This window comes from Schistocerca piceifrons, chromosome 3 (genome assembly GCF_021461385.2).
Source record: "Schistocerca piceifrons isolate TAMUIC-IGC-003096 chromosome 3, iqSchPice1.1, whole genome shotgun sequence".
Classification (NCBI taxonomy): domain Eukaryota; kingdom Metazoa; phylum Arthropoda; class Insecta; order Orthoptera; family Acrididae; genus Schistocerca; species Schistocerca piceifrons.
Window position 1 is genome coordinate 536934675 of NC_060140.1, and position 14749 is coordinate 536949423.

Genomic DNA, 14749 nt, shown 5'->3' on the forward strand with positions numbered 1-14749 from the left:
GGTAACAGAAGAAATATTGAATTTAATTGATGAAAGGAGAAAATATAAAAATGCAGTAAATGAAGCAGGCAAAAAGGATTACAAACGTCTCAAAAATGAGATCGACAGGAAGTGCAAAATGGCTAAGCAGGGATGGCTAGAGGACAAATGTAGGGATGTAGAGGCTTATCTCACTAGGGGTAAGATAGATACTGCCTACAGGAAAATTAAAGAGACCTTTGGAGATAAGAGAACCACTTGTATGAACATCAAGAGCTCAGATGTAAACCCAGTTCTAAGCAAAGAAGGGAAAGCAGAAAGGTGGAAGGAGTATATAGAGGGTTTATACAAGGGCGATGTGCTTCAGGACAATATTATGGAAATGGAAGAGGATGTAGATGAAGATGAAATGGGAGTACGATACTGCGTGAAGAGTTTGACAGAGCACTGAAAGACCTGAGTCGAAACAAGGCCCCCGGAGTAGACAACATTCATTGGAACTACTGACGGCCTTGGGAGAGCCAGTCCTGACAAATCTCTACCATCTGGTGAGCAAGATGTATGAAACAGGTGAAATGCCTTCAGACTTCAAGAAGAATATAATAATTCCAATCCCAAAGAAAGCAGGTGTTGACAGATGTGAAAATTACCGAACAATCAGTTTAATAAGCCACAGCTGCAAAATACTAAGACGAATTCTTTACAGACGAATGGAAAAACTAGTAGAAGCCGACCTCGGGGAAGATCAGTTTGGATTCCGTAGAAATACTGGAACACGCGAGGCAATACTGACCTTACGACTTATCTTGCAAGAAAGATTAAGGTAAGGCAAACCTACGTTTCTAGCATTTGTTGACTTAGAGAAAGCTTTTGACAATGTTGACTGGAATACTCTCTTTCAAATTTTAAAGGTGGCAGGGGTAAAATACAGGGAGCGAAAGGCTATTTACAATTTGTACAGAAACCAGATGGCAGTTATAAGAGGGACATGAAAGGGAAGCAGTGGTTGGGAAGGGAGTGAGACAGGGTTGTAGCCTCTCCCCGATGTTATTCAATCTGTATATTGAGCAAGCAGTAAAGGAAACAAAAGAAAAATTCGGAGTAGGTATTAAAATCCATGGAGAAGAAATAAAAACGTTAAGGTCCGCCGATGACATTGTAATTCTGTCAGAGACAGCAAAGGACTTGGAAGAGCAGATGAACGGAATGGATGGTGTCTTGAAGAGAGGCTATAAGATGAACATCAACAAAAGCAAAACGAGGATAATGGAATGTAGTCGAATTAAGTCTCGTGATGCTGAGGGAATTAGGAGTTTTGGTATTTGGGGAGCAAAATAACTGATGATGGTCGAAGTAGAGAGGATATAAAATGTAGACTGGCAATGGCAAGGAAAGCGTTTCTGAAGACGAGAAATTTGTTAACATCGAGTATAGATTTAAGTGTCAGGAAGTCATTCCTGAAAGTATTTGTATGGAGTGTAGCCATGTATGGAAGTGAAACATGGACGATAAATAGTTAGGACAAGAAGAGAATAGAATCTTTTGAAATGTGGTGCTACAGAAGAATGCTGAAGATTAGATGGGTAGATCACATAACTAATGAGGAAGTATTGAATAGGATTGGGGAGAAAAGAAGTTTGTGGCACAACTTGACCAGAAGAAGGGATCGGTTGGTAGGACATGTCCTGAGGCATCAAGGGATCACCAATTTAGTATTGGAGGGCAGCGTGGAGGGTAAAGATCGTAGGGGGAGACCAAGAGATGAATACACTAAGCAGATTCAGAAGGATGTAGGTTGCAGTAATTACTGGGAGATGAAGAAGCTTGCACAGGATAGAGTAGCATGGAGAGCTGCATCAAACCAGTCTCAGGACTGAAGACCACAACAACAACATAAACTACTCGATCCCCCAATTTTGAGGTGTAAATTAAATTTTTAAGTAGCCAGTTTTTTTAATGAAACAAAGTACTCACATACGCAATTTATAACATAGTAATGTTGAACGTTGCCCTGTAGCTGCTCCCCACAATTCACGTCCAATATACCGTCATCTGGTGAAAGCGGTAGTTAAAATTTAAAAATATTTTTTAAAATGATGGGAGCGGCAATGACCTGGAAAATAAAAATAAAATACGATGCTGATAAAACACTCCTAAACACGAACGACGAAGAGCGGAACATTAGCATGAACAAACAGCGGAATTAGACCCATGTAAATACATCAGAACATACCGTGCAAGTTGAGAGGAGCCGCGCGGCACCGGAACGCGGAAAGCGCTCACGCAGTGGCGCGAGAATCGCCCGAGGCCGGATGACGTTTACAAGGTGAGAAGAGTGGGGGGTGCTGAACATTTGATAATTCATTATGTCTATTTTTTAATCTAATACCATACTATGTGGCCAATATAAAAAATGGGCAGTTAGTTAAAACTAAGAATAATAAATGTGGTTCTGAATGCGTAAGGCACGGAGTACGCCTAAAAATATATTGGACAGAACCTGCTAACAAGTAAGCTATAGGGGTAAGACTACATGTTTAAGTAATCAAAATTTTCTAAAAGATCCTTGTGTCTCAATCGTTTGTGAAGATTTTTGATCATCTACATTCACTCTAAATCATATAAGCGATGTTATCTCAGTTAAAACAAGACGTCTACAAACAACATAGCAAACACGAGAATGGCCAGTAGATGTTCCTAGGGCACCAGATTTAAAGCTGATACATCAACGTCACTACTCCCATCAATGAAACAATGAAGAGAGAGGAACAATAGTACTCGAGTATAGTGAGAATTTCAGTGGTTCTCAGGTGAAAATACGTGATGCACTCTGATCGGACGCCATGTAGTCTAGCAATAGCGAAGGTTTTCTGGATCCGGTAGGTCTGGTGTGGATGATACAGAGAAACCAGTGAAGGTGAGGTGTCTGTTTCTTGCTCAGTCTACAGTGCTATGGAGTGGGCAGCATCAGATAGTGTCACCCCGAGCAAGTTGGTTCTCTAGTGGGGGAGCAGAAGTAAATTCAGCAATGCTCACCTTGCAAGGGTATGGATTTGCGAGTATTGTTTATGCTACAGCGATGGTTCTAGTCCGCACACGGCAGGGGCGCATCGTCAGAATCCTGACCGGAGCTGTCGTGCAGCGTGGGTCGGAGCAGAGCGTTCTCACTTGGCACTACCCTGTAATGGCTGAGGATGAGTCACTGCTGATGCTGCAGCCATGGGCGTAAACTTGCAGAAAGATGTTGCTAGCCGATTGGCGGGGCTTGTTGTGAGGTTGGTGTCATCCAGGGAGCGAATAGAGCCCCCCTCCTCCACGACATCTGGCTAGCGGCGTCTGGTGACGCCAGTCACTACACAGACTGTGGCCAGTTCGACCCTTTGTCTCATCAGTGATAGATGCAGAGCTGTATTTGTGATGCTGACTGAGCCTGGCATGTTCACCAGTAGACTGTGATGGGGTCACGAGGGTTCTCCAGAACCCATGACAATTATCCACTTAACAGTGGTCGCTGACTCAAGACTCCTTGACAGCTGGGCAGCCGATATTTATACACACCCAGACGCAGCACATCTTCACGTATACGCCTCAGGTATCAGCCTTTCCCTCTGTCGTCACACTCAAGCGGCTTCTTGGATTTTGGTAACACTGTTGACTGCTGATGTGATGTTGGCTGTCAGAAATCTGTGGCGGTTACGTGGTCATCACTGTCACTGGCAAGAGGTGTTACAAAAGAAGATAAGTGTGTGGTTACAAGACCGTGTACCAGTTATTAGTGCTCTGATGCTGAAAGACCTAAACATCGTGAAACATATTCAGAGTATTAGTATTTTGAACCATATTTTGGTACAACAGCAGCAAGTAATACTTGTAGTAGTTGTGGTTGCAACAGTAGTTTGGGGGGTGTCCAGAGACTTAAGAACGTTTCGGTATAATCAAATAAAAACAGAAGATACCAACACAAAACCTTATTTATGACGTTACTGTACGTTACTGTATTTTTCAACGTAGGCGCCATAGCTGTAAAGGCACTTATAGTAGTGTGGGACAAAGTTGTACTCCTTTGCCGCCAAAGATTTGACTCAGGATTTCACTGCTTGTTTGAGGTTTCCATTTTCTGCAAACTGTTTTCCACTCAAAAATACTGATAGTTTCATGAATAAGTGACAATAACTTGGTGTCAAGTACGACGTTGAAGTTTTTGCTGTGTTCATGTTGATGCCATAATATCTCATAGCTCCCCACTCAGATCTTCTTTGTGGACACTGGTCCCTCACTAATTAAAGATAATGAGCGTCTACGTCACTAAAGCCGCTTTAATTACACTAGCACCAGTTATATTCTTTACTTGCTACACATTTAGTTAGGTCAAACATTTTGTGCATTCCGGGACGAATGAAATACACACTTCCTACATGGCGGGATTTTTAATGGGTGGTGCCATTTTAAAGTGTACAGAAAAAGAGACTTGATCGCTCGACTGTAGAACTCTGCTCACACCGAGATGGGGGAAGAAGCTAACCGGCAGCTTTGCTCTAGCGATGGTGGGGGACAGGCGCCGGGCGTTGGGCTCGATCGTTCATTACTTTCTGGACAACCTCATTTCTAAAATGTGGTATCGGCTGCACTTTCAAATTTGTGGCCGCGTTTCCCACAGCCGCCACCAAAGCACGAGGGCGCTGCCACGAACGATTACGCCGCTGCAAACAATATGCAAGCATCCCCTTCCCGGAGCTCCAGCGGTGGACCTACTGAAGTTCGAACAGTCATGCACAGTCCGCATTTTGTGTGTTTGTCAGTTGAATAATATTTACCGACTTTTATAGTGGCTAGAGCTCGACATTTTCAGAATACATGTTGCACTGAAGAGTGACGGGTTTATAAATCTATTGTAACTGTATATGTTTCAACCTTCAAGTCTTGTGTTCACGACTGAAGCTTAAAATACAGCAAAAATGTTATGCATTATTACCACTGTTTGATATTGTATTGTATTGTATTGTATGTTAACCGGTGGCCTAGAAACGACGGAGGGCCTCCGTCCCCTCCGCAACTGCAGTGTTCCACAACCCCACGACTACCGCAGTCCAGTTCACCCCTCCGCCGCCCCACACCGAACCACTCTTTCAGGGTTATTGTGCGTTTCGGCCCCCAGTGGACCCTCCACCTGCCCCCCTCCCAGGGAACGTCTCACACCAGACGAGTGTAACCCCTATGTTTGCGTGGTAGAGTAATGGTGGTGTACGCGTACGTGGAGAACTTGTTTGCGCGGCAATCGCCGACATAGTGTAACTGAGGCGGAATAAGGAGAACCATCCCGCATTCGCCGAGGCAGATGGAAAACCACCTAAAAACCATCCACAGACTGGCTGACTCACCAGACCTGGACACAAGTCTGTCTGGCGGATTCGTGCCGGGGACCAGACGCTCCTTCCCGCCCGGGAGTGCGTTAGACTGCGCGGCTAACCGGGCGGGCACTGTTTGATATCAGGTGTAGAACAAATTAATATCTGAAGTCTCTGTTCATGAACAGCATCTGTTCGTCGCTCCTGTGTTCACTAAAGAACCACATAGCGTGCAAGGGAGTCATATCATAAAACTGTAATCATACTTGACATTAAACACTAACAGCAGCAGAAGGTAAAGATATTAGCAACATTAGTTAAAGCACATTGATGTAATCAAAACCAATAGCTAGTTTTCTGGGACACGAAAGGAACAACTGTGAGTGAAAAAAAGCAACAGGAATACTACAGAAAAAAAGAGCTCTAAAATAGTTTTGACGTAATGATTTACATAAATTTAATGTGGTGTGCCGCTGTCAGCAAGAAAATGGTGTGGAAAGAATTAATAAATAAATAAATTTCAATAAATAAAAATTTATTCTAAAAATGTTAGATCTTTTAAGGGTGTAGCTCTGTGTACACGATATTGATTTGTTGATTCCCACATAGGTTATTTAGTGACAATTAATAGTGAAACTATGTTACTGTTCCTAATTTCATTCAAGAATTCGACGGGGCCCTGATGAAACGATTCCTTCAGTGCCAAAGGAATCCATTTTTACCTTTTCATTTTTTAAATACAGTCGTACGCAGCAGTATGATCTCTTCTACGGCTAGGTTTCTACACCAAATAATACTCGTAATTACTCAACTAAAATATATCATAAGGCTCATTTTGTAATTGCCTTACTAGTATGTTACCAGAAAATATTCCACTTAGCTGCCAGAACCTATGATATTCGAACTAACCCCTATAACAGGCCTGAATAGATCTAGCTCTCATAACAGAGCAGTTCAGCCATACTGAATGTCTTAGACAAATGATTACCACAATTTCATCGTGATACTTTATATATAGTATAGTGAAACAGTGTCACTTTAAATACAAGTTACAGTTCTCAGTTACTTTATTAAATATGTATTTACATCACCAAGTATTCATTTATTTTGCTTGTTAACTCTTTAGTTGAAAAGAACACAGAAACTTTTCTTAATTCACTTCTCTCATTCTGACACCACAATTAAGGTTTCAGGTTTTAAAATGAAACTTAATAATACAAGTTTTCAGCGTCATTTTGTCGTATATGGTGGTCTACTTAATGAACCCTTCATGACCTACAATTGATAATCCATTCCTCCCTCTCGGAAATTTCCATCAATAATTAGTAAGTTCAAACAATAAATCAAATTACCTTTCCAACATACTGTTTTACTTTAATTTTAATAAATTTAGTGTGATGACCAGCATCTAAGAAGAAAAGAGGCGATCGTCTGGTTATTGGTCAAACAGACGCCTACATTGTTACTGCCTTGAAACTGCTCCAGTTTGCTTGTCAGTAGTAATCCTTAAGCACAAACAACTCGTTGTGAGCTGCGTCATGTATCGGTGAAGATCAATAGAGATTGTGAAATATGGTATAGTATTTTATTAATAATTTCGTTTCATTTTTATTTTCTCATGTCATTGATATGAAATTAATAATTTTATTTCAATAAATACAAATACAATAGTTCCATCTTCAAGCAAATAAAATAATAAATGAAATTAATAATTCCATCTTACTGAGAAGAGAAAACTGAAAACGAAGTTAACTATAATGGACAGTACCACGATGCTTAAGTGTTTAGTTGTACTTAGGCCGTTTCCTGAAATTTCTTAACATTTGTGGGATTTAAGTATCAGGATTATGTTCAGGAACGACGAAACCGCCATTTCGCAGTGACTTGTTACTTATACTTTACAGATGTTTCTCTCGAGTTTTGGATTAAGTCCTTTCTGGCAGAGAGTATTCAATATATAGGTGCTGTTTCTCCTCTTCTCTGCAACTGGTGAATATCTGTAACATTTGTGAGGTTGAAGTATCAGGATTATGTTCAACAACATCTAAACCCCAAATTAAGGGAATTTTTCGCAGTGCCTCAGTAACTAAGCATTAGAGATGTTTGTTTCGAATTCTTAATTAATTGCTTTCCTGGTAATCATTATGTATCAGTAAAGTGCTGTTTATTCTCTTCTTTGGAATCGGTCAATGTCTGTAACAGGAAACAGAACAATATATTAATACATCGTGAGAGATAAGTGGCTGTAAGATAATGTAGCCCTACCACATAAAATGATGAAATGCTTTACAGCATTTATAAACGTATGTTGTAGGGTCAATTGCATTCCATAGCAGCTGAGACACGTTGTGATATTCTTTATATTCAAGAAAGGATATAGAAGAAATTGAGAAAATAATGGAAGAATAAGATTCCTGAATAAAAACCGACAAGGTATACTACAAAATCATCACAAAAAGAATCAGCAAAACTGATGTAGTCATCTTTAACAGAAGAGGAATCAAGATTCAGGAGACGAAGGTGCTGTATTGCTAACATAACAAGCTTGGACAAAATTGTAGAAAAATATACAGACAAGAATAAGGAAATATAATCTCTTTGATTTCATTAAACCTTTTAATCGTGATGCTAGACAACAGAGGTTTATCTAAAACTTTAAGAGAAATCATAAAAGGCATGTATGAATAGTCACTTATATCTGTTGTAGGGAAAAGTATTCAAAATGGTTTTTGAGAGCATGGGCCTAGGCATGGGACAAATGTTCGGCTAATCCGTTTACTTTACCCTAAAAATACATTCTACAATCTTACGATATTATATAATAACTAATAGGTAATTATTGCTGACACTGAGAGTAATCTGAAAAGAGAAGCATGTCAACAGTAAAGATAGTGCGCTTCGTGCAACCAGAAGTTACCTGATAAGATGCAAAGACAATTGTAATTTATGCGAAAAAGAAAATTTTGTCCCATATCGTAATAAACAGGAAGCAGTAGAACAACTAACAAATAATAAATACTACGGGTGCAGTATATCTCATGGAGGCTGAATTGATTTCGAAATTAACGTAGAGAAACTTAAAGTAATGAATGGCAGAACTAACGTATGGGAACGAAAGCTGGCTAAAAGAATAAATGAACTGATGCAATAAGGATCCAGAGTGTACAAATTAAATTCCTGAGATGTGCCGAAGGAAGCACATTTTCGAACGAGAAGTTCAGAAATAAGAGCAGAGTTACGATTAATGACTCGAAATGAAAAATAGGAAGATTGGTGAAGCAAATTTAAAGAGCACATCACTAGGAGGGAAGTTGACAGACTTCAAAAAAACACTACAAAAATATTAGGCAATAAGAAGAAGCAACATGGGGAAACTCTAAACCATGTTAAAAGACTTAGATTAGTCTCTGTAAGTAGGCGGAACAGGCAATGGCTAATATGTGCAGGAGAATATTACGATGATGACACCATAGGTGTAAATAATAATACACCACGAATTGCAATTCTCTCGTTCGTTGATTTTTGCGTTGTTATCAAGATCTTGAAATAATTCCTCCAGGGAGGATCGTGCTCTGTTAGTGTTCCTAAAACGTACCGAAGGGTTTTCCATATCGTTAGAAGAGCTTTTGGAGGAAGTTATTCATGTTTGTCCTTACCTCTTGTGACATATCATATTGTGTCGGGAAATGGCATGAGTGGAACGTTCTCTCTCCAGAAGGCCATGCGCTCGCCATATGGGTCGTGTGCGATCGAGAAGTTGGCCTGCATCAGAAAGTAACTATGGCTGGAAAGGTCGTAGGGCTGCCACACCACGGGATCCGCCTCAGGAGTAGGGTTGCTGTTGGGGCACACAGACATGCATTATTCTTTATGTCGTCTACAGATCCTCAGACGAACACGTAAAAAGCAAGACTAAAAGTTACTTATTAATTACGTGATGAAGGAAGTACAAGGCAGAATATGCTTAATTCACTGACATTCAGTTCTATAAGCATACCAGAAAAAATATCAGTAACATTAACTAGATTTGGCGACACTACGGCGTAACACCACCTCTGTAATTGAGAATAGCTTCAGTTCCGCAATACCGAGACAAAGTATGTTCTCTAGTATGCTATATGCAGCTGAAACCACTCACTAAAGATAAAATTCCGTTGAGTATCCTAACTGCGAGGATGTTGATAGCTACATTCCGTCTACTGTTCGAAATAATCGCAGACCATTTGGATGGGATAGAGATTGTGTAATTTAGACAGCCATTGCGGCTAAAATAAGGTTATTATCAATTCACCAAACGAGAATCGTATACAGGCAGCTCTGTGAACACAGCTGACGCTACCTTCGAACTCCGGTGTGTTCACAGCGTACGCATCATCAAGATCTAGAAGAAAGGGCAACACCTGGGCATCGCTAATGCTGTAATAAACGTCGTCGTTCACCTTCACATTACCCTCAATACGCTGACTCTAGTGGTGGTTTCGAAAAACACCCACAAAACATCACAGGACCACCTCCGTCCTTAACTACTCTCGCGTATACCGTGCGTTATAGCTATCACCACGTCGTGGATGATCGCGACGATTTGCGTCATTAGAAATGAGACAAAATCGCCACTCAATGGACCAAACTACTCACCTCGAGACAGTTCCTGTCAAACTCCTACACTGTTTGTCCTAACGAAGACCTGCAGCATCGTGGGAAGCTGTATTCACAGATCTTTTGCGAGGATTCCAACTTCTCATGTCCATTTCACGAAGTTCCCTTTGCAGTCCACCACGAAATTTTCACTCTCCAGTGGACTGTGCGCTGGTATGGAATTTGCTGGCTAAATAAAACTGCGTGCCGGACCGAGACTCGAACTCGGGACCTTTGCTTTCGCGAGTTTCTGCGTAGTTGGAAGCTAGGAAACGATATACTGGAGGAAGTAAAGCTGCAACAACGGACCAGAGTCATGCTTGGGAAGCTCAGTCCGTGTAGCACATGCCTGTGAAAAGCGAAGTTCACGAGTTCGAGGCTCGGTTTGGCATATAGTTTTATTCTCCCAGGAAGTTCCTCTTTGCAGTGTTCAGCAAGAATCTGGTTCAAACTGACTTGCATTCGCCGACAGCAGCAATTCCTATTAGTACTGTTTAAAAAAAAAACCATAGGTTGCATGATATACGTTATTAACTCAAGAACAATGCGTTTCGTCCGGATTATGTTATGTTAAAAAATATGAACTTTTCTGCCAAAAAGCATTTATCACGGACGCAAGATACTGAATAAAACCTATCAAAAGGCCACTACATGGAGACGCTATTATGTCTGACGTGGCCTGCATGAGGTTACTTTATTCGGTAACATATTTACTCACGTATGCTTTTTTGGAACAAAATTTCTAACTTTTTAACACAATCTGATGATGCTATATTCGGGAGATACGCATTGTTCTCAAGTTAATAAGGAATATTTTGCTCTAACGACTGTTTTAGAACGTCGGTTTACCACCACGCCAAGATGGAATTTCTAATTGCAATAGGGTCTCAAACCAAACGCCAGTGAAAAGGTGACACTCGTCTTATTACAGTGGATAGTCACATGGTGTCACTCCTAAATATTTATAAAAATCTCCGAATCCCGCTGTTAGCTTTTACATTATGTTTTACCGTCTTTCTTTCACGCGCACGGTATATATTTTTAAGAATGTTTCTTCATTCCATCAATTTTCAACCGGAAGCATATTCTTAACGGTGAATTTAGTTTTTGATGTACCGGTAAATTCCTGTTTTCCATTACGTGAAAAGGACATAACACATGCTTCCGAAAATAATTGATAAGAAATACATCTCGGCAAACTGCTAGTTGAATTACGTTAGAAGAAAGCTTTGAGGCAGAAGATCTGCCGTTTAAGTCAGTTGTCTGGTATCAATCTCACTATGACAAACAGATCCGAAGTGTTTATAGACGGCACAAAATCTTATGTAGTGTTGTAAAGTCGGTGATGATACACAGGGTGTTTCAAAATTTCACCGTAAAACGTCAAGGGTATATAGAGGATGTTTTGAGGAACAAAACGAGATCAGGAGCGCTTGTCCGGAAACGTCATCCAACGACACTACACGACTTCAAAGTAACTGTGTCCGTGTATGTATATATATGGTGATTCCGAGATGATGCTACGTATTTCAGGGATGATGGATCAATTTGATGTAAGGGGCCAAGGTCTGGACCGGACCGAGTTGGAAGGGAAAACGGAAAATCTTTCTGGTAACTCACAGTGTAATACATGTACAGGTACTATTGCTGGCAAGATTGCAGCGTAAGCAACTTTGAGAGGTGGTAGTACGCACCGAAACAAGAAAAAAATGTCTAGTAAAATGAGCTTACAGTGCATACTTTAACAGCTGTGAGCATTTGTTCAGTAGTGCAGATGCTTTTCACAAAAGCAGCCGGCCCATGTGGCCCAGCATTTCTAGGCGCTTCAGTCTGGATCCGCGCGACCGCAACGATCGCAGGTTCGAATCCTGCCTCGGGCTTGGGTGTGGGTTATGTCCTTAGGTTAGTTAGGTTTAAGTGGTTCTAAGTTCTAGGGCACTGATGACCTCAGATGTTAAGTCCCATAGTGCTCATAGCCATTGGAACCACAAAAGCGAAGATAAACAAGTGCTTACAGATCCTGAGATATGCGTTGTAGAGCCTATGTTTACTATAATTTTTTTGTTTTAGTCTGTATTAAAGCTTCTGAAACTTGTCTACCATAAAATCTTAGCAACAACAGTGTCGGTACGCCGGCCGGAGTGGCCGTGTGGTTCTAGGCGCTACAGTCTGGAACCAAGCGACCGCTACGGTCGCAGGTTCGAATCCTGCCTAGGGCATGGATGCGTGTGATGTTCTTAGGTTAGTTTGGTTTAATTAGTTCTTCTAAGTTCTAGGCGACTGATGACGCATAGTGCTTAAAGCCATTTTGAACAGTGTCGGTACATGCATTCCACTGGCAGGGGTATCAAACAGATTTTCGTTTATAACTTTGTACTCCTTCGTTTCTGGACCAGATTTCGTTACCTCAAACTGATAAATCCTTCTATCATTCCTGAAAGTCTGTAACCTCACGAAATCACCCTCTTTGTACATACGTACATATAGGATAGGTGGCGGAAAAAGTATGCGGAGGCAAGACAACACATCAAGTTCCCACGCCCCAAAGTAGAAGTTCACCATTCTCCCATCAGGCAGCGCATACGTCATCATATCCCCCGTTTTATATTGGAACCTCGTGGCAGTCGGACGCTTACGGATGGAGAAAACACGATAAGTCACGTTAGTACATTTAGATGTAAGATTTCTATAATTTGACTAGGAGTTAGGTGAAACTAGATGTAATTAAAAATTAGATAAACTCAGTACCGGATCTGGCGGCTATAAGCTTCCAGTATCCATGACTTTATTTATGTGTTATCTGTAGATTTCTGGAAAAGAAAATAGCGAAATGGGGTAAAAGTATGCAGGTCTGTAGGGGTAAAACTTCGCAGGGCATACTTTTATCCCTTCATAAAACTATTTGCGATCTTTTACTTTAGATAAATCATTATTCACTTTAGAGAACTTAGTTTTTCTTTTTGTTGTTTTTCTTTCGTTGGAGATCGGTTTATTCAAACGCGCCTACCTCTCAAACACACCCCGAGTATAAGCACAGCTTATATACTGATTTTTTTTTTTCGGGAACCGATAGAGAACATGAACGCAACAGCCATTTACAGAGGCGTTCTACCATCAAGCTCCTGGCCTTATTGAAAACGGGAACGTAATACGACAAGCATCCAAAGTTACCGCGATTTCAGAGACTCCCTTAACAAGACGTCTTAAGTCAGTCACAGGCAGTGAGCAACTCGGCCGAATCACGGAAATTTTTCCATTGGAGGAAGAATAATAGTGCAGCACTGCATTTTCCTCGATAAAAGTTTTCGGCCTTACTGTCACATCACTACGACATTTACTTTTTGATTGCGCGGAAAAATAAAGAGTTGCTAAATTTTATCTCATGTATTTATTTGTAATCCATTTTATTTTCTTCAGCAGGGTGTAACATTACGCGCTGCGTACTCTTGTTCCATGCCCAGGTACTCAAAATTTTACTACTCTTCTAATAATAATTGGATAGCAACGAAACTATTACACAGTGTTACCAAGATATCAAACTAGGTGTTGCATGCTACCGTTCGTCATTTATATAAACGGTTTATATAAACGGTATCGGCTAGTAAACTTATCAGAACATCAAAACAAACTGCAAAACGATTTAGAAAAGATATCTGTATGCTGCTAAAATTGTCTGTTATTAATTATTATTTAAATGAAACGTGTGAGGTCATCCACATGAGTGCTAAAGGGAATCCGTGAAACCTCGGTTACACGATAAATCACTCAAATATAAAGGCCGTAAATTCAAATAAATACCTACGAACAACTCAAATTGTAAAGAACGCAAAGAAAATGTTGTGGGGAAGGCGAACCAAATACTTCGTTTTATTGACGAAACGCTTACAAGATACAAAAATCTACTTACTGCCTACGTTACGATTCTCCGTCGTCTTTTGGAATACAGCTGCACGGTGTGGCATCCTTACCAGATACGTTTAAACGAGTGTATCGAGAAAGTTCAAAGAAGGGCAACGCGTTTTGTAGTGTCGAGAAATACAGGAGAGGGTGTTGCTCACATGATACAGGATTTGGGGTGGGCATCATTAAAACAAAGGTGTTCTTTGTTGCGGCGGAATCTTCTCAGAAATGTCGTCACCAATCTTCTCATCCGATTGCGAAAATATGTTTTTGACACTGTGCTACATAGGGAGAAACGACCATCATAATAAAATAAGGGAAATCGGAGTTCGCAAGGAGAGATACAAGTGTTCGTTTTTCCGTGCGCTGTTCGAGATTGGAATAACAGAGTATTATTGTGAAGAGTGACCGATAAACCCTCTGCCAATCAGATCTGCAGAGTATCCCTGTAGATGTAGACATATATGTAGATGTAGTCGATGTAACAATGCTGCAAGTTCTTAAAATCATTTTGTAAAACAGAAATTAATACTTTTATCCGCCCCCCCCCCCTCCTTGCCATACAGGAGTCAGTGCCCTATAACTACGAAGCTCTGTTGCGTCGTTGAATGACATTTCTGGGCACCGGTTTCTGTCCTCCATTTCCGGCAATCCATCAAGTGGAACTGCAGCTGGTCACGTAGTATTTGGATTTTTAAAAAAACTAAACACCGTCCAAACAGGCCTTGGAAGGCGCAACAGTACCGACCGGCCGCCGTGTCATCCTCAGACCACAGGCGTCACTGGATGCGGATATAGAGGGGCATGTGGTCAGCGCACCGCTCTCCCGGCCATGTGTCAGTTTACGGGACCGGAGCCGCTACTTCTCAGTCAAGTAGCTCCTCAGTTTG

The 14749-nt window shown here is 40.9% G+C and overlaps 1 protein-coding gene across 1 annotated transcript in view; it reads right to left on the minus strand.

The window, feature by feature from the left end:
- Nucleotides 1–6929: 6929 nt before the first annotated feature.
- Nucleotides 6930–14749, minus strand: part of LOC124789508 (acetylcholinesterase-like) — a 107280-nt gene continuing 99460 nt past the window's right edge. Inside the window, exons 11-12 of the mRNA XM_047256892.1 lie at nucleotides 8981–9162; nucleotides 6930–7517 (exon numbers count right to left, since the gene is read on the minus strand). Coding sequence (XP_047112848.1) covers nucleotides 8994–9162 — 169 coding nt within the window. The 3' untranslated portion in view covers nucleotides 6930–7517; nucleotides 8981–8993. The remainder of the gene's footprint in view (nucleotides 7518–8980; nucleotides 9163–14749) is intronic.